The sequence below is a fragment of the Euprymna scolopes genome, chromosome 32 (genome assembly GCF_053919585.1).
Source record: "Euprymna scolopes isolate OS-2025 chromosome 32, ASM5391958v1, whole genome shotgun sequence".
Classification (NCBI taxonomy): Eukaryota; Metazoa; Mollusca; class Cephalopoda; order Sepiida; family Sepiolidae; genus Euprymna; species Euprymna scolopes.
Window position 1 is genome coordinate 43118543 of NC_136513.1, and position 19064 is coordinate 43137606.

Genomic DNA, 19064 nt, shown 5'->3' on the forward strand with positions numbered 1-19064 from the left:
CATTTGCATATTATATTAAGGGAAATTGATTTATTAAATAGCTGTATGTTAGTTTAAGTTTCTAACAAGAGTTGTTTTAAGTGTTCTATTTAAGGTTATTTCATCAACTTTAAATAACAATTATATTGATAATATATTTAATTGAATTTATTTCCAACATCAATTTTTTTTTTTTTTTTTTTTTTTTTTTTTTTTAGAAGGGGATAGTTATTTCTCCTGATGAGATTTTTTTTTATGTTCTAGTTTGAAAGATAAAAAAAACACAAACAACAAAAAGTGCTCAATATCAGGAGAATAGTTTCTTCTCTTTGTATCCATTCTGCCGAAATGTCTGGTGGAGAGGGTATCACAGACTTCTTTTTTGGGAGTGGGTGACTACATTTACATGTTTTTATCCGTTCTTTTATTTTTTAAATTGTTGTGGGGGTATCGACGTTGCCCATGATGATGATAATTAATATCCTTAGTATAGCAGGTTTATTCTGAACAGAACTTTGTCAACCCGGGCAATGCAGGTACCCATACTAGTATTGAAATAAATACTATTAAATTATTTTGTAAGTATTAATAAAAAACACCATTAAGATATTTTTTTTAAATGTTGAAAATAAAATCATAACACATAGTTCTGAAATTTCATTGTATTATTGTGGATAGAATAGTTGCATCCCTTTAACATGAAACTACCTGAGGTTTTCCAATAACATCGGGTAGTTTTGTGCTAAAAGGACATAACGCTTGTATCCACAATACTGGAAATTCAAAATTTGAAAGTAAAACAAACACAGCGTAAACTAATCTACAATTGGGAAAATAAAATTTAATCATGCTTGGTTGGCCAAATATAAGCGCATCAGGAAATGCAAATCTGATTGTCGCCAGGCGTATTGTTTTGTATGTAAAAATACATTTGTTTGGAGCAAAATGAGGGAAAATGTCTTGAGGCACTAAACACAAAATGAACGAAAGCTGTAAATAGTTGACCAGTTTTGTTGTGCGTTAGACAACTTCATGTAAATAATAGTCTGACCTTTAAAACTACTTCATGAAATAAAGAGATAAATAAAAATGACTTTTCCTGTTGTCAATTAAGTTTAGTTTATCATATTGTTTATATATCAAGTTTTGTTTTGAAAACTTGAATTTTGTCTGGAGAAGGTCTTGAAAAACTTTTTAAAAGCCTTGAAAAGTATTTGAAAATGGACATTGAAAATCTGAACAAACTCTGCAGCAGAATGTTATTGTCAATCAATGTCATAAGAGTTTATCAGGCATGTGTACGCATGTATAGAAGTGAAATCTGGCCAGTGGGGTTGAGGGCATGTGTTGCATGACGAGAAATGATATAAAAATGATATGATGTATGTGTAATGTCTGTCTTAAAGAACGGTTCAGATCTGATAAACTGATGAAGATTAGCATTATAGCGAAATGCATGTAGAAGGGCCACATTAAAAGAATTGATGAAAATTTTTGGGTTAATCGGTGTAAATAGCAGGAAAAGACTGAAGAAAAAGTGGCCAAAAGTGATAAGGATGGAGAGGAAAAAGGATAAAGACCATTATGGAGCATTATTCTATCATTATGAGTGTTCACTGGCAATAATTAATGTACAAGTAGAAACATTTTTAATCATGCAGGAAGAATTTCTTAAAAGATGTCACAGTTTGTCTTGAATAAAATGTAAGGGTGCTTATGCAGTTTAGCAAAGACATTAAAAAATTAATATAAACAAGTCTTTATGATGTACGTGTGTCCGTTATGGAATAAAATTCTTTCTTTTTTTTTTTTACAAAGAAAAATCAAATATTAGTGACGTCGATCCCAACACAGCTATCTTGGCAATTTCCAGCTACAAAGAGAGAGAGGGTGTCAGGGGAGTTACCTCCATCTAATTCTTGAAGTTCTAATAATTTTATTAAAAAATGTTGAAACAATGTTTTAAAGTAAACTTCAAGAATTAAATGGATTTATCTTCCTTAGCACCCCTTCTTTGTAGCTGCAATTGGCAAAATGACTGTGCTGCAATGGGTTTCAATAAAATTTGATTTTCCTCTGAAAAAAAAAATACTTGATTAAATTGAATGTTTAAGTGTTGAGACATTATGTTGAACAAAGATGGCAGCAGTAAATCAAATCGTTTTAGAAACGTTAGTTCTGTATATAGATGTAATTTTCGGTTTCTCTTTCGATAAATAATGCTCTTTTAATATGTTCAATGATTTCCGTCCATCATCCAAGGCATCTCTTATAATCAGAGATAGACTTCTATCGTCTAAGCTTTAAATCAGTTCTGCAAAAAGTCGCGTCTTTTTTTTTTTTTTTTTTTTTTTCAAGAAATCTAGAGTCGTTAGGATTCTCTGTTGGAGATTGTATAACTTTGTGTAGTTTTTGTATCCTTAAATACCCCAAAAATTTCATCTGCCACAATTCAAATTTAGATCCTGATCCGTCAAAGAAAAGATGATGGCTGGGCACATAGCCTGTTAGGTGTTGAGAAATTGTGTTGAACAAAGATGGCAGCAGTAAATAAAATTGGCGAAGAATCAATGCAGTCACGATTTCGAGTGTTAAGTAATTCCTAGTAACAAAGATGTTGGTGAAGAATAATGACTTTTGAAGCTTCTTATTGATTGATTATTATAACTGTTATATATGGTTATAAAAATGATCGTCAAAATCATTAGTCATACCTTCATTAGTAGTCAAAAACATTTTAACATCTTTTTTTTTCTTTTTTTTTTTTTTTTTGAAAACTTCTTTCCCTTACGGGCACAACTTGTAGTTATGAAACCGATCATCGAAATCATTAGAGTCATACCCTCATTAGAAGTCAAAAATATTTTAACATTTTTTTTTTTTTTTTTTTTTTTGAAAACTTCTTTCCCTTACAGGCACAACTTGTAGTTATGAAACCGATCATCGAAATCATTAGAGTCATACCCTCATTAGAAGTCAAAAATATTTTAACATTTTTTGAAAACTTCATTCCCTTACGGGCACAACTGTACAAAAAAAATCTAGACTCCTGAGGGCAGTATATAGTAGGCATTCAAGTTCTCTCCAAGAGGCATTGTGTGTGTGTGTGTGTGTGTTGAGAGAGAGAGCATAAATAGGAGGTAAACAAAATGAATCCAAGATCATTTACATAGGTTCCAATAAATTGAAACACTAACAACTTACAATTGTGTGCAATTGTTTCAGAGATGATGTCAAGTTTATATATAGTCTCTTCATCAGCACAAGGGGTAGGGGGACGGTAAGAGGATACCACGTTAGCAATCACGTAACAGCATCATGACCATTTGGATTCGACATCAACGGGTGGCTGGAAACCTAATAATTGATAATATATGGGTCTACTTAAAGGATAGATATGGGCTAAGAAAAAACAAATGCAGAAACAATTATCTAATTACATAAGACATAAAAAGAATATGTAAAGAAATAAAAATAGTCATTGTTAAAACACATTGTTAAACGTTTGTATCATTCTAGCAAGGTTTAAAGAGGAATTCCATAGTATAATAAAATTTACAATGGAGGGATTACTGAATATATATGTGTGTGTGTGTTTGTATATATATATATATATATATATATACACACACACACTGAAATATGCTAATTAGTATGTAAATTACCAAGTGAGACAATCGTAAATAAAGCCAACTGAATTCTTATGGTATTATGATATGTTCAACATTTCATCATAATGTGATAATTTTGTAGCTTAATCCTTAAGTCAACCATTTTTGGCTTAAAACCTATTGGTATATAAAAATTTACTGAAGTACACGAACTCAGTATATTACATATAAGTCTCTCTCTCTCTCTCTCTCTCTCTCTCTCTATATATATATATATATATATATATATATATATATATATATATGTATATATATATATATGTATATATATGACAAATGATAATGTCCATCAGAATGATATTTCCCATGATGATCCCGTTTTTTTAACTGTTTTTTTAATGATTCTTCTACTTAAAGCCGTTAAAATTAAACTTAATTATGCTAATTAGTATAATGTACTTTAAAACATAATTCTGATCTGTACAAAATTTCCTTTAGTTTGATATGCTACAAGCCATATTTTGTTAATAATTTCTTTCAATTGTGTCGTGGTGGCCATCTTGAATTTCCCAGTCGCCATCTTGGATTTTTCATGAGGTGATAATGCCAGATGATAATGTCCATCAAAATAATACTTCATATGATAATGAAGCCTTACTTATCATGTTTCTTAGCTGTTTTTATGATGTTTCTACTTTAAGCCTTTAAAATGAAACTGAAATATGCTAATTAGTATGTAAGTTACCAAGTGAGACAGTCGTAAATGAAGCCAACTGAATTCTCATGGTATTATGATATATTCAACATTTCATCATAATACCTTAAAAAAGATCTGAAAATACAGCTTTTTAAAGATGGGTTAGTCTGTAAATTGTGTAAATTTCCTACCATTTTCAGTCACAAGCTTATATGCATTTGAATAGGACTGACTTAAGGCAAAATGTCCATATTAATTTTGTAAAAATATAAAGGGAGAAAAAAAAAGCAATGATTTCAAATTCTCCAAAGACAATTTTTTTATATGAAAATGCTCTACCACTGACCTATATCTCCAGATGTCAATAAATTGTTTTTTTTTTTTTGTTTTTTTTTGGGGGGGGGGGTTAAGAAATGATTTGCTAAGATTTTATTATCTCCCTTGGCTGTGTAATGTAAAATATTCCTCTGTAAAAATTATTTTTTATCTATAAGAAAGAAAGACTATTTGTAGGATCGGATTTTTTCTATTTTCATACTTATTGAATGAATTTTTGTACAAAATATCTCTAAGAACACTGCCAGATATATAAATTGCCTTTGTGTGAAATTTGCAAAAGACAGGTTTTACTGTTTCAGAACTTGTGAGAAAGAACATGTACACACACACGCTTTTATATAATAGTAGATAATTTGCAAAATTTTCACTTTTTTTTTTTTTTTTTTACATTTTTTAAATAATTATTTTTGTTAAAGTGTGACATTCTTTGAAACTCCGCGGAATAAGGACTTTGAAAATTGTTTTTGGAGTATTCAGTCGAATAATAAATTTTAATTCTTTTATTTTCCCCATATAATATATATATATATATATATATATATATATATATATATATATATATATATATATATATATAATGTGTATAATATGGGTGAGTTAATGGAAAAGAATAAGATCAATTCTTTAAGAGGAGACTTATTGAAATGATACGAAGCTCAACGAATTGTTTTAAAGATTATATAGAAATCAATAAAGAAAGAAAATATTGATATAAAACTGTATATTAATATATATAAAGAGATTTATTCAATAGGGTATACATTAAGTGTTGAGTAAGTGAGAACTTTTTATATCATGGTATTTCGAAGCCCAATGCTTCTCATCAGAAGAGATGTTAGGTAACATGATGGGGATGCGACGTCTAGCGATAGTTACATTAGGAGCGAAATAGAATATTGAGGCTGTTTGGGAGGAACTAAATTGATCTCTGTGATATAGGAGTAGTTCCCCCAAGCAGCCCTAATATTTTATTTTGCCTCTAATATAACTATCGCTAGATGTCGCACCCCCATCATATTACTCAGTATCTTTTCTCCTCTTCTGATGAGAATCATTGGGCTTTGAAATACCATGGTATAAAGAGCTTTCACTAACCTTACACTTCTAATTGGTATACCCTTATTGAATAAACAAATAAATCTGTATATAATAATATAGACTTATATCGTCATTTTTTTTCTTTATTGATATATATATATATATATATATAAATAAATGCTCGTTATTTTTTTTTTGTTCATTATAACAATACCTCCCCCCCCCCAAAAAAAAAAAATGTGTAACTCTCTTCCATTTGCCTGTTTTCCGGCTGACTATAATGTGGTCGTCTTCAAGTCCTACGTAAACAAGTTCTTGATGAGCCATTCCCCTTAAGTAATTTAATTTACCAAATTTTCACTACTAACGATTACTACATCATTGTCCCATTTACGACTGTATACTTATTAATCCTTATCCTCGAGTGGCCTCTGGGTCTTTTGTAAAAAAAAAAAATTTTTTTTTAGAATCACTCCAGACAAAGCATGAAGCCAATTGATGTAATGACTAGTTTTATTTTTTTTTTTTTTGAATAGTACATCAACAAAGTCAAAAACTTGTCAGTGATAAGTGTTAGATGAAATAGATTTTGACCCAGAAAATGGTAATTCTTCCCTCTTTGTTAGAAACATCGCTTATGGAATGTGAGGACTAAAGAACAAAATAGCAGAAGCAAAAGTTACACAAAAGTAAATCCAAGTTTAAGCTTAAAAATTTCCTAAATTACAAAATTTTAAAGTTTTGTTTTCAAAGCAAGTTGACTTTCTTTCTTTTTTTTTTTTCTTTTTTTTTAATCACACACGCATATATACAAGGTGGAACAATAAGAGTCACCTTAAAGAAAACAACGCTACAGCTTTATTTCAAAACTTCTTACATCTATTCAATGTAGCTGCCTGAAGCCTCAATCACCGCCTCGATACGGTTCTGGAACTGGAAACATGCCTTTTCCACAAGTGCCAGTGAAAGCTTGGCGGATGGCGATGATCAGACTGGCTTTGGTGTTGTGGGAGGTTATGCTGGTGATATTGTTGACATATGACTAAACGAAATAGTCCAGCTGGTTCAGGTCAGGGAAGGAGCGGGGAGACGAGTGAGAGAAGGGTATAGTTGTAGCACTCTTTCTGAAGCCAAGCTTGGGTCTCTTTGGACTTATGGGCTGGCGACAAGTCCTGGTGTTACACCTAGTGTCTGCCAGCAGCCACCTGATTACACCACACTCTTCAGCACATTCAGTTTTCATTCATGGAATGTGAGGATTAAAGGACAAAATAAGGGAAGCAAGTGTTATGCAGCTGCCGAAAGTAAACCGAAGATCCCCTTTTAAAGAGGGGATTGGTGTTTGGAGTAGACAGCCTGGATTGCCTATGTTTAGAGTGAACTCTAGAAATGTGTAAAAAAATTTTTTTTTTTTTTTTTTTTTTTTTTTTTTTTACTCATGTTCACCCCTTACAAAGCATATCACGACTTGGACGTAAGGGGATACTATTTGGGGCCATGTCTAGGAAAGATTAACAAGATATTTGTTTATGTTATATTTAAACTTCTGCATATCAGTACAGCCAGGGAAGCAGGCAGCAGGAAGGGAATTCCAAAGTCCAGCTGTTCGAGAGAAGAAAATATTAGAATAGAAAACTTTCTGCCATTTAGGGATATCAACAGTGAAGGGGTGAAATCTTATTGCGAAGCGTGTTTGTCATGGATATTTACGTCGAGGGGGTACAAGTGAAACAAGTTCATCAGAACACATTCCATTAAAATATTTGTAAAACAGGCACAGTGATGCAACATTGTGGCGATTTTATTTTGAATTTAACACTTATTCTAAGCTCAATTGAATATTCTAAACATTGAGCTTTCCTTTGCATTTAGTAGCAATACACATGAATAAATTAAAATTGCTTTAAATATTTCAATATTGGTATATATATATATATATATATATATATATATATATAAATATGTTGGTATATATAGAAAGAGCTTGATGAGCTAAGAATCTTTTCAAATTTTTAAAATCTGATTAAAATTAAGGAAGTTATGACTATTTTTGTGCCTCACACGTTTGGATATTTTCCCCTCTTTAAGACCATATGCCTTTTGTCACATTTCTTACACTACTTTTTCAGTAAAAATGCTATATCTTTGTTAAAACACAAGATTAAACAATGAAATTTACCATATAAGTGTATTTTTTTGTGCTAGGAATCAGAATATGCTACTGAAAATCTCCAGAAATGAATGGTTTCCAAATAAGCTGCAGTAAATGCACATAAATATGCTGCAATTCCTTAAAAATGTCATGTATCCATTAAAAGAAAAGTTAAAGAACTCAAAGCTGAATTGTAATGCATTTTATGTACAAATAACTTAAATCGAAATCTAGGTCTGTTTAAAAATGAATATATTGCAATATTTCTTTGGTATTACTGTAGATTAATATCCTCTGTTAACCCCCTCCCCTTCTGACCACCTCTCAAAAATATGCGATTTTACCTTTGTATGCAGTTACATGTGAATACCTTGTAAAACTTTAATGAAGGATAAACAAATATTATTTTAGAATTTAATGTCAAATGATTCCCCATTTTGAGCCATTCTAGCGTTTTAGGGCAGTTAATCGGGTTTTTTTCCTATAGGAGATAAATCCTGTGCGCCTCTTTTTTTTTTTTTTTTTTTTTTCTTTCTAAAGAAGATTATGTGTGGTTTTAAGAGGGTCTTTGTGCAATAATGAGAGGGGGGTGCCACTCTGACTTTGGGTTAATGATAGAGCTAAGGAAAATTATGTGTGAACACCCTGAAGACTTGATAGAAACAAAACAAAAACAATTTTAGAATTTAGAATGGGGGTTAGTTTCACATAAATTTAATGTAAAATAAATAATTCACCATTTTGAGACCATTTTAGCGTTTTAGGACAGTTGACCAATTTATTTTTTATAGGTGATAAATGGTGCACTTTTTTTTAAGGAAGGGTTTTTTTTTTTTTTTTTTTTTAGACACTTATATGTAAATTGCCAAGGAACTTTGTTTGATGAGGAGCTTGCCACTTGGACTTTGCATTATTGTTTTAGGATGAGGCTTGCCACTCGTACCTAGGGTTAGAGTTAGGATTAAGGGAGGTTTTTTTTTTTAAAGAGTGTCCATTCGATTATAATCCGCTGAAAAAAAATTGTAAAAAAGCCGAAAAAAATATATATATTAGGGGTGGGGGAGGTACTGCTCACATATGTGAAGCAAAAAGAATCATATTTCACTTTTTTTTTTTTTTTTTAAACAAAACGCTGTTTAATTCACCATTAAAAACTAATGTTAATGGATAAAAGTTCACACTTTACATAGTTATATCTTTTCCAAACAAAAAAAGTTATATCTTTTCCAAACAAAAAAAGTTATATCTTTTCCAAACGAAAAAAAAACGTTAGTTTATAATAAAGTAATTAATATCAGCGATAGTAATGCTACTGCTGCTGCTTCTACAGATCGTGTTTTGATACTTTTTTAAAATAGAACGATTTTTTTTTCCAGGTATCATTTTAAATTGCTCGATACAAGAGAATGCTGATTATAATTTTATTTTTAACGAATAAATATAGTAAAAAGATTGATTTATTTAACAGTGGGTGTCCAAAGAATTTTTTTTTCAAAATTTTCATGTTGAAGTCTTTTTTATTTTTTTTTAACACAACAAAAAAATGAGCTGTCAAAAGAATTTTGGACACCCGAATCTATTAAAAGTGATATCTCTTCTAGTTAATTTCCAAATTTCATGACAAAATTCTTCAGAGAAACGTGTACGACCATTTATAAATAAGGGGGGGGGGGTCATTACAAAATCTTACGGAAAACGCTGTTTTATGATAACATTTTTATCACTTTATTATCTTAAAACTCTAAAAATATATAATGTATATTATTTATTAATTCATTTGAAAGCATATTTTTGAACAAAATGGTGATATTTCGAAGATTTAAGGTGCTTTGGTTTTTTTACATTTTTTTTTTTTTTTTTTTTTACATTTATTTATTTTCTTTTTTTACATTTTTTTAAAAAATTTTTTTACATTTTTTTAACAAAACGGTTGTATTTCGAAGACTTAAGGTGCTTTGGTTTTTAAAATAAGACATTTTTAGCAGAGCCCCCTTGAAATCCATAATTATCCAAAGTGTTTTATCATCCGTGTGTATTGCTACATTTAGAAATTGATTCTTATTCAAATCTTATTTGAATTTTTTGCTTTTTATATGATTATCTTGTATATGTTACAATATCCGTATTATCGATCAATATCGTGAAAATTCTATTTCAGTCTTCCTTGTTAACAAAGAGAAAGGTGATTTTTCTTGTTTCAGTTTTAAAAATATTTGTTAAATAAAAATAGGATGTAATTTTTTCTGTTTTCCTTAAAACAATCTTCTTTTTAAACATTGATCCATTAACAATCGATTTTAAAATGTTTTCATGTTTTAAGGCTGTAAAACGGTCATACAGACGTTTGGGTTTGGCTCAAAAATTGATGGATCAGGCATCCCGCGCAATGGTTGAGTGTTTCAATGCAAAATACGTAAGTCTTCATGTGAGGAAAAGTAACCGGGCAGCACTTCACCTTTACACAAACACACTAAAATTCTCGTAAGTATACTGTCGCTTTTCTCCTTTCTTGCCTTTTTTCTTCTTAATCGTAGTCTTTCTTGTCGGATCTATGTTAATACAATTATCAGTGGTTGTCCAGAATTTTGCCTATGTTAAAAAACAAAACTACAAAAACATCTTTATGATGTGCATACCAAAAACTGAACAAAAAAGATCATAGAAAGAACATCATTTTTAAGCGATTAATGGGAAATCATAGATACTAAAAGGTTGATCTCGTAAGTTGGAATTATTGTGAGTCTTTTTTTTTTTTTTTTTTTTCCTTGTCAAAATGGCGACACAAGACCCTTTCTGCTTACTCATAAGATTTCATTTCCTTGGTTAAAAATAAAGTACTTGATCAGTTTATGTGATTTTTGGAATGTGACATTTTTGTGCAAGTACATACATCATATAGATTTTGTTTTATTTTTGTTTTTTAATATAGGAGAAATTCTGGACAAGAACCCAATTACTTGATCAGATTTTTAACTAGTGATGAGATCATTCCAATGTTTTTCCCCCGATTCCAATACAATTACTGATTCTGTTTTAAATTTGCACACTGTTCCGCTGGAAGAGTGAAGATATTTTGCCATGGGGCATCTCTGATGAGTTCTCTGATGGCTTCCCAATCAGCCTTTTTGTAATACCTCGTTGTTTTGAGTAGTGGGCCTTTAGTTTTAGGGCGAGAATTTAGGCTGATTTCTACCATTATCATAGCGTGATCAGCATTCCCGAGTGGGCTGTGGGCATTTGTTGTACAGTCATCAGGAACCGTTGTCAGAAAGAGATCTAGAAGTGAGGCATGTTGATCTTGCTGGTCTGGTTGTTTGGAAAGTACCATAAATAAATGCCTTTCATTTCAACCAGAAGAAGCAGTTGAATTTTTTCCTTTTTTATTCCTTTGCAACTGACCTCAGATACATGTTGGGTCTGAGTATTCAAATGTAATGACACCATTGAAGGTGATTAACGACTATGTTACACTGATACTGGTCCCTCACGTCTATGAAACGTGATTGGTTAACTCTTGTATCATCTGCTGCATCGGACGATCACACATGATCAGTATTCATTCAAGTTGCAGCAAATTATCTAATCTCTCCAGGATGAATGCCAAAACAAGTACAAATATCTGTCAATAGCTAGAGAAAAGCAATATGTTCAATCATATATTATAGTTTTTAAAAAATATTACAAAAATATTGGATGGATTTAATAAACAAAATACTAAGTTACAGTGCTTTAGTATGACCTCGATTGAGTTACGGAAAAGATACATAACTCACTGGGAGTCATAACTTGTGACTTTTCATCTGTCTGGATCTTCTCGCACCACATCTTGTTGCTTAAGGAAGTTTGGTTTTTGTTCAGAATTCCCCTCCTTCCTATTTAAAAAAAAAAACAAAGAACAATCTGTATGATGTACACATGTAACGAAATGAAAATGTCATGTTCCGAGAATCACATAAATTAATCAAGTCGTTTATTATATAAGGAAATTCATTTTTAAGCAATTAATGGAAATTTGTAGAATTACCAAAAAACATCTTGCGAGTTTGAATTGTTGAGTTATCTCTCTTGTTTCTTGAGATTATTTTCAATATGGTGACATGAGACAGTCATTCCTTTCTTACTCATAAATTTTTTGATTATCTTCGTTAAAATTAAAACTACTTGATCAATTTACATGATTTTTTTTCTTTTCATATATTTCTGTTCTGGCATCGGTACGTGCATCATACGGATTCTTTAGCTTTATTTTTAATATATAGGAAATTCTGGACAGAACCTGCAAGTTGTATAATATATATATATATATAGATATATACTAAGTTATAAAATATATATGGCGATTAAGCTGAATATTCCGCGTTTCATCCACTCTAGGACTCTTCAGGCTTATGCGCGAATTTTGTGGTTGTCCTGATTGATCTGATTGAGCCTGAAGAGTCCTAGAGTGGATGAAACGCGGAATATTCAGTGTAGCTTAATTGCCATATATATTTTATAATTTACTAACTAGCTCGACCTACGTATTGAGCACTTTTGAAGTAAATACTTAACGTTTACGCTTAAATTTATACTTTCGTATATTAATTTTATGTGAGTAAATGAAGTAGTTATATATATATATATATATATATATATATATATGTGTGTGTTTCTTTAGCAACATGGAAGTGTGAGTTCCTGGGACATAGAGCAAAAAAGAAAATCTTATTATAAATTTTCCTAATGTCTGTCTGTCTGTGGGTGTGTGTGTGTGAGAGACGCAGTTTATCTCAGCCTACAGGCAATCCAGCCAGGCAAGTAAGGTACCGAAATGAAGCTTATGACCCAGCGATGTTTTAGTGATATTTATATCCATGTTGGGTCTATGAAAATGCAAAAAAAAAAATAACGATTTACTAAACAACGTTTTATTTACTGGATGTTTTTCCGGTACAAGGACTCAAGTTTGCCCAGCTGGGCAAACTTGAGTCCTTGTACCGGAAAAACATCCAGTAAATAAAACGTTGTTTAGTAAATCGTTATTTTTTTTTTTGCATGGCAAAGTCAGCTGGGCAAACTTGAGTCCTTGTAATAAAAAAAAAATTATAAATGTTACTCAAATCTTTTCGTGAAAATTTGACGCACATATGCTCATTGCCTTGTCCTACCAGCATCACACTTCACTTCTAACTTGTCAGGAAAAATAATTGGTGCTTATTTAGAATTACACTTATTTAAAAAAAATTTTTTTTAAATACAAAAATCTGTATGATGCACATACTCATCATGGAACCAACATGTCATATTCCAAAAATCACATGAAAAAAAATTAATGATTTTTCACAATTCTAAAAACTGAATTTGATTTCGATCCTTCGAATTGAGTGGTCTCCTTTTTATTTATGCTGAGCCAACTAAAAATCACGTCTCGCTTAGTCATAAAATTTAATTTTCTTAGGAAAAAAACCTACGTGATCAAGTTATGTAATTTTTGGAATATGTCATTTTCGTTCCGTGACAAGTACGTACATCAAAGATTTTTTGTAATTTTTTTTTTCTTTTAAATAAGTGTATTTCTAAATGAGCACCAAATACTTTTATCTCCTTTTTTTTTTTTAATTTAGTATTTTAATATTTACTTTTAATTTGCTACTATTTATTTTTTTAAATATTTTAATATTTACTTTTAATTTGTTACTGTTTTTTTTTTTAATTTAATATTTTAATATAATTTGCTGCTATCTATTTTTAGTTAATTTTTGTTTGTTACTTTCAACTTTTATTTTATTTTTTAAATTTAATATTTCCTTTTAATTTTCTTTTTTTTTTTTGATTTTTATATTCTAATTTATTGCTGCTTTCTTTTTTTCATATTCTAATTTAACTTTTTAAATAATTAAACTTTTTTAATATTTCATATTCTAATTTAACTTTTTAAATAATTAAACTTTTTTAATATTTTATATTCTAATTTAACTTTTTAAATAATTAAACTTTTTTAATATTTCATATTCTAATTTAACTTTTTAAATAATTAAACTTTTTTAATATTTCATATTCTAATTTAACTTTTTAAATAATTAAACTTTTTTAATATTTTATATTCTAATTTAACTTTTTAAATAATTAAACTTTTTTAATATTTTATATTCTAATTTAACTTTTTAAATAATTAAACTTTTTTAATATTTTATATTCTAATTTAACTTTTTAAATAATTAAACTTTTTTAATATTTTATATTCTAATTTAACTTTTTAAATTAAACTTTTTTAATATTTTATATTCTAATTTAACTTTTTAAATAATTAAACTTTTTTAATATTTTATATTCTAATTTAACTTGCTATCTATTTTTAGTTAATTTTTAAAATTTTATGTTTCCTTTTAATTTGCTAATATCTTTTTTTTTAATTTAATATTTTGATTTAATTTGCTATCTATTTTTTTAATTTAATATTTTGATTTAATTTGCTATTATCTATTTTCATTTTATTTTTTCTTTAGGATCAGCGAAGTGGAACCTAAATATTATGCCGATGGGGAGGATGCATATGCCATGCGAAGGGATTTGGCAGAATTCATCGATAAGGTACTTTTACTTGATAATTTTTGTGTTTTGTTTTTCATCAAACTTTTAAAATTCTTGCTCTGGCCAACCTATTTACTTCTTGGATTTAAAGCAATTTTGTGGCGTCAGACGATATAGGATAACGTCAGACGATATAGGATAACGTCAGACGATATAGGATAACGTCAGAGTCTAATTCCCAAGATTTCTATATATTCTAGCTCTGCTTCCCAAAATGCCCAAATCAACTCCAATACTTTAAAGTCTCACAATATTCAGACTGTAGATTTTTAAATATTATAAAAAATTTTATACTAACTCCTAGCATTGTTACAAGTCTAACTCCGACTCGTTCTAAAACATCCGACTTGAATTACCATTTTTAATGTTTATGTTTTTTGTAACTAAGAAAATAAAAATATACTGTTTTTAGTGACTTTGATACCAAATTGTATCCATTTATAAGGCTGATTTTGGTCTCTATAGTTCAAGTTGAGTTGTCTCCACCTTTTTTATTCAACATAACCAAACAAAATCCTGTTTCATTCTGTCATAGAATTTGATTTTTTTTTTTTTTTAGTTAAAAAAAAAATTTTTTAAGATAATCAAAAAAATGTAAATTGATCAAGTAGTTTTAATTTTAACTAAGATAATCAAAAGATAAAAAAAAATACTTGATGAATTTAGGTGATTTTTGCAATATTACATCTTCATTCCACGAAGATTTTTTTATTTTTTATTTTTTTTAATATTTTTTTTTTAATATTTTTTTTTTTTTTTTTTTTAATAAGTATAATTCTTAATAATCGTCCCATTTTTTCTTTCTTCAGGATCACCCACGTGTTTTAGCTCAGCAAAGTTAACAAATTTTAATTTATAGAAAGTTAATAAGGTAAGTTTTTTTGTTTCTTTATAAAAAGAGAATCGGGTTGAATCCAATAAACTTATACCATTTTGACTTTTTCTGTTTAGCAGTTGTATCGCTAAAAACAATCTTCTTCTGATTGTTGTTTATGTAATTCCAGTTTAATTGTAAAACTTTAGATAAAAAATAGTTTTTACTTTGCAATGCCTCTTTTTCAAAATGGTTTTATTTTTTAATGTTATAATATGCCTATAAAGTGGAGTTTGGGGGGAGGTTTCTTGTTCTGACATTGATATTAAAAGCCTACTTTTTCTATTTAAAAATTATTAAAGCAAACTTGATATACACAGTCATAGATATACAAGCAACTACATGAAAGTTAAATAATTTGCATATTCCTTTGAAAAACGAGTGTTGATTAATCAATAATGAATAATTATTTTTTGTGGATACAAGAAGGTAATTCCGAAGTCTAGCAGTACAGGGGAAATAAACATTCAGAGTTGAAGGCTCATTGGCATCAGAGAGAACTCTACAGTGAATGTGTGGAATTTTGCTGCTTGTCAGTGGTATTTACAAGTTTTAAATTTAATTCCATTAAAGTACTTATAAAACAACATTGCGGTGATGGGACAAGAGTTGTAGCTTTGTTGAATGTGGGCTCTATTAGAGCGGAGACCCTTTTTTGGATCCTGTCTAATAGAGAAGACTAATAGTTGATGCAGCAAGAATGCATTGAATGGGGACGTCACCTTTGAAACGGTCCAGCAAAGTTGTTGCTTTTATTATATTGTTCATTATTTTTTTTTTTTATTATTGTAAGCTGCATGCCACTGCAAAGCTTGGGCTGGTTGATATTTCACATTTTAATTGCAACACATGTGGTGGCATCCCTGGCAAATCTAGTGAATTCAAAATTTCTGTGACCACAATAATTCATGCAAGTGTTACATGAATTACGTTTTGCTGTCCTGTTTATTTAATTGTTCACTTTGCTAATCGTTACGTTTGCTTGTTTCTGTTCGATTCTTTTTACTGTTGCTTTTACTTATAAAGGGTACCTTTAAGTGTCTGTGTTCTTACATATATGGGCATGTGGGTGTGTATGCTCTTGCGTATCTTACAGTTTCTTGCCTTGGAAGGTCTCGACGTGTATGTGCAAATAGCATCAAGCGTACATACCTGCTTGCCTTAGCCAGCGGATGATGCCTTCTTGGACGCTGGTCTCCATCTCATTGGGGAAGTGGTCACTGCAGACAGCTGCATCGATAAACAACAAGATGGATTTGAAGCTTCAATTGTTTATTAAGGGCAAGCCTATATCTGAACCCTGGTTGTCGGGGAGGGACCCAAATTTCCGTCCGCTTCATCTGCTGCATAAAAACCACTCTCAGCCCATGTGGTCGTCAACTGGAAGCCTACAACCACAATTCCCGTGTCAGCCCTAATTTCCGGTGCATTCTCTCTAGGATGATACCTGTCAAACCTAACCTTTTGTGACCCTGCCAAATCGCTGATGGGAAACCCAAAATATGATTATTTAACTTTCTGTTTCTAAAAACTACCTATATAGCATTTAAGCTGGGATTCCCAATACTACACAAGGGCAAATAGCGGCTTTGTAGAGATATAGGATACTTAGAGAGAGCCCACCTTCTTTGCAGCAGACTTAGTAATGTCTTTTATTTATTTGTTCCAAATCATGTTACCTGTGAATGTTAAGCTGAGGGGTTTAAATGCTGAACTCTCGGCTAGAATGTTATTATCTATGGCAATCGGTGGCTAAAAAGGTTCTTTGTAAAATTGTTGAATGAGAGATGTTTTGTTTTTGTAGCATTACGAGGTGTCTTCAATAAGTTTCCAGACTTTTTTTCATATGGGCATTTTTATTGATAGTACACACGTGAAACTATAGTCCCCTTCAAAGTAATCTCCTCCAACTGCAATGCACTTGTACCGTTCCAACAACTTTTGGAAGGCCCCATGGAAGTTCTCTTGTGTGAGCATTCCAATGACCCTCGTCACAGCCTCTTTCATCTCTCCAATTTTCTCATAACGACAGCCATTAAGGTTTTCCTTGAAAATAAGAATAAGCAAAAGTCACAGGAAGCAAGGTCTGGACTATAGGGAGGGTGAGGAAGTGTCTTGATGCCCATCGTGGTCAAATAGTCTCTGATCTTCTCTGAACACCCTTGGGACAAACTTCACGCAAATCTTCTGCATTTTCAATTCCTCACGAATCATTATACACAAAGTTCCCGCACTGACATCAAACTGTTCACTTATTATTTCTATAGACATACGATGGCTCTTATCCATGAAATTCTTTATTTGGCCAATCAACTCTGGTGTTCTGACTTCCTTACTCCTCCTACATCTCTCATCATCCTTCACAAACTCCCCACTTTCCTTGAATCTCTTATGTCACTTAAAAACTGATGTTTGATTCTTGCAAGATGGTCCTAAAGTAGTCTGAAGCATTTCATACGTTTCTGTGACATTTTTTCCAAGTGTAAAACAGAATTTTATTTCATAATTTTCTTCTAATGTGTCCTCATGCCCGGATTACATTTTTGAAATTCACCAATTGTGACAATCAGGCTTTAGTAGGGTGTATTCCAATTCCTGCTGTAGCTGTTCATTGTAACCTGAAGTAAAAATTGGTCAGTTATCTCGTAAGATGTATAGCAATAACATACTGAATTTTCAAGAGTCTACAACAATTTTAAATGCCTTTCCAAAAAAAGTCTGGAAACTTATTGAAGGTACCTCGTAAATGTTACCATCCATTTCTAATTCCATTCCTTTACAAACCGAGGATGTCTTTTCTAATGTAACTTTTTTATGTTACTGTGTCGCTTATGTTTATTACTTCTAAGAAATCTTTTTTTTTTTTTTTCTTTGTAGGTTTATAAAAACTTGTACAAAAAGCACCATCCTCTCAACTGCCCAATGGCCATGTTTTACCATCTTGCATCGAAATTCATTGGAGAACTGAAAACTGTACAAACAATTTTTCAAGAGGCTATCAACTCGTCACTTTGTAGGAGCTGGTTGGGTGCTTGTCCGGAATTCACCCTATTTTAAAACAACGGAAAATCTATAGTATGTATTTACCGTGACCAAACGGAAATGTTCTCTTCCAAAAATGCCGTAAATTGATCAAGTAGTTTTCTTTTTATAAAGAAAATCATTTTTAAGCAACAAGTAAGAATTTGTGGCCATTACAACATAAATCTTGTCCGAATTTAGTTATCTTCCTTTGTTTCTTGAGTTTGTTTGCAAAATGACGTCATGAAATTGTCGCTCTTCGATTATTCATAAAATTTGATTTTCTTATTTAAAAATAAAACTGATTTTTGGAATATATTTTCATTTTGTCACGAATAATACAGATTTTTCTATATTTTTGTTTTTAATATAGGTGCAATTCTGAACAAGAACCATTGTTTTTTTTTTGTTTTTTTTTGTGTATTTTTTTTGATATGTGCTTTTATCAAATGAAAAAATTTGTTTTTTTAGTTTGTTTTTTGTTGTTGTTTTTTCTACCTCTTCTTTCTCTTTTGTAGTTTTCACAAAATTGCGTATTTATGTATCCAAATGAGTTATGGTTTTGAAAGTTCTCAGCAGTAAATGTTACCTTGAAGATGCGTCCTTTATATAATCTAGCACAATCCTTTCCACTATATTACATGTTCTTTATTTACTTCCATATCCTATGTAATCCTTCGTTATCATCAAGTGGTGTCCTGCCTGGTACAGGCATTGACGACTGGCTTCAGGAGTGTTATGACTTTGTACTCTTCCGACCTGAACCCGTTGGACTACTTCGTT

The 19064-nt window shown here is 30.6% G+C and overlaps 1 protein-coding gene across 2 annotated transcripts in view; it reads left to right on the top strand.

Moving 5' to 3' along the window:
* Positions 1-18751, top strand: part of LOC145256307 (N-alpha-acetyltransferase 10-like) — a 60110-nt gene extending 41359 nt beyond the window's left edge. For both annotated transcript variants that reach the window (XM_080115036.1, XM_080115037.1), the window contains exons 5-8: positions 10137-10297; positions 14302-14386; positions 15196-15257; positions 18138-18751. In XM_080115036.1, coding sequence (XP_079971162.1) covers positions 10137-10297; positions 14302-14386; positions 15196-15228 — 279 coding nt within the window. In that variant the 3' untranslated portion in view covers positions 15229-15257; positions 18138-18751. The remainder of the gene's footprint in view (positions 1-10136; positions 10298-14301; positions 14387-15195; positions 15258-18137) is intronic.
* The last annotated feature ends 313 nt before the right edge of the window (positions 18752-19064 follow it).